The sequence below is a fragment of the Pteropus vampyrus genome, unplaced genomic scaffold, assembly GCF_000151845.1.
Source record: "Pteropus vampyrus isolate Shadow unplaced genomic scaffold, Pvam_2.0 Scaffold118, whole genome shotgun sequence".
In the NCBI taxonomy this organism is placed as follows: Eukaryota; Metazoa; Chordata; class Mammalia; order Chiroptera; family Pteropodidae; genus Pteropus; species Pteropus vampyrus.
In genome coordinates, this window is record NW_011888899.1 from 885,083 (window position 1) to 886,701 (window position 1,619).

The 1,619-nt window shown below is 60.0% G+C and overlaps 1 protein-coding gene and 1 long non-coding RNA gene across 3 annotated transcripts in view; one reads left to right on the forward strand and one right to left on the reverse strand.

Annotated features, from left to right (window-relative positions):
* Positions 1-474, reverse strand: part of LOC111743679 — a 2,852-nt gene extending 2,378 nt beyond the window's left edge. Inside the window, exon 1 of the long non-coding RNA XR_002781829.1 lies at positions 286-474. This is a non-coding gene — a long non-coding RNA (uncharacterized LOC111743679). The remainder of the gene's footprint in view (positions 1-285) is intronic.
* The window catches only part of NELFCD (negative elongation factor complex member C/D), an 11,185-nt gene continuing 9,569 nt past the window's right edge, over positions 4-1,619 (forward strand). Inside the window, exon 1 of one of the 2 annotated variants that reach the window (XM_011366019.1) lies at positions 4-90. In XM_011366019.1, coding sequence (XP_011364321.1) covers positions 4-90 — 87 coding nt within the window. The remainder of the gene's footprint in view (positions 91-1,619) is intronic. The other variant, XM_023534099.1, reaches the window with a different exon arrangement.

Below are 1,619 nucleotides of genomic sequence, written 5' to 3' on the forward strand. Positions count from 1 at the left end.
AGGATGTCTGGGGCCGCGCCGGGCGCCATCATGGACGAGGACTACTTCGCGAGCGCGGCTGAGTGGGGCGACGAGGCGGACGGCGGCCAGGTGAGCGGGGCACCGGGCGGCCCCAAAGAGGACTGTTGGCCTCCGCCCCCGCCGCGCCGGCCCCGCGGTCACCGTGTGGTTCAAGCACAGCGCGCCCCCCTCCGCCGCCATTCCCCGGCCGGCGGGCCCGCCCCTCACGCCGCTGCCCGCTGAGGGTCACGCACGCGGCCTACCGGCCTCCGTTTCCGCACTCACAAACTAGTAGGGGTGGAGGCCGGGCCCGAACGCCGCGGGGCGGGCACGGCGCCTCTGCTGTCACTGGGGCCTCAGTTTCCCCAGTGGCGGGCTCGTGACACGTGGTGACCCGCTGACCCCTGACGTCGGGCCAGGCGCAGTTACTCGCTAGTAGTCCCCAGGTCCTTTGTCTCCATTGCCGCTTTATCAAACCGCTCATCGCCCCGGTGGTCCAGATGAGAGAAACTTACCTGGGCAGTGGGCTGGCGTTTGAAGCATCCTTTCAAAGTCATAGTACTTGTCACATCGAGCCGTCGAGTCACAGGGTGTTAGAACTAGGGCGTATTAAAGGCCATCTAGTCCACTGTTCACATTTTTTAAATTGGACCCTCCAGTTCCGTGCGGTAGCTCATGCAGTTGGTGGCAGAGCCGGGTCTCCACCCCACTGTCAGGAGGATGGGGACCCTCGTGTCCGGAGGAGCCCCCGGCTTAGCCCCCTGACCCTGATAGGCCTTCAGTGATGCCAGGGGTGGACCAGATGTTCTTTTCAGCTTCATTCCGACTGCTTGGAGGAGGGAGAGGACGTCAAGAAAGGTGACAGGTGACAGGAGCTGGATTTTGAGAGATAGTCGTAGGCCAAGTTTTGTGACCCAAATTCTGGTCTCTCGAAGCCATGCCAGGTGCATTGTGGAAGGCAGAAAGATGTGCTGGGTGGCCGCTGTGGCGTCAGGTCCACGTGGAGGAAGCTAAGAGCTGCAGGTTGCCAGTGGGAGTGGCAGAGATGAGACCTGCCAGGTGACCGGGTGGAAGGTTAAGGTCATACAGAGTTTAGATGTCTTTCTGAGGGAGGTAGTAACCTTGAAGCAAGAGAGAGACATCAGTTTTGTGGCTTAGGAAGGTCATCGTGGCCTGTGTGTGAAGGAAGGAACGAGGCTGTGCCATTAGGGGATGTCGCTGCTGTGAGCATGCATGACACTAGGACCCGTGGAGGTGAAGGTGGGAGGAAAGGCCACACCGATAGACGGGGGGGAGGGGGGGGGATCCGATGGCTCTTGTGACAGGACGTGGGGGGCGGAGTCACAGGAGAAATTGAGGACGATTTTTAGGTTTGTGGTAACAGGTACTTGATGGGATCTTACTAAAACATGGCTTGTAGGGAGATCTGTTTCGAGGGGAAGAAGGCCAGTTTCAGATCTGATGAGTTTGGAATACTGGTGGGACAGCTGCATGGAAACGAGTCCGGAGAAGGAGGGGTGGGTGATGGGGGGAGAGGTTGGTTTGTGAGCAGGGGGGCGGCATGGCCCAGGAGAAGATGTAGAAGAGAGGAGGAGGGTCCAGGGTAGGAGCCCAAGAAT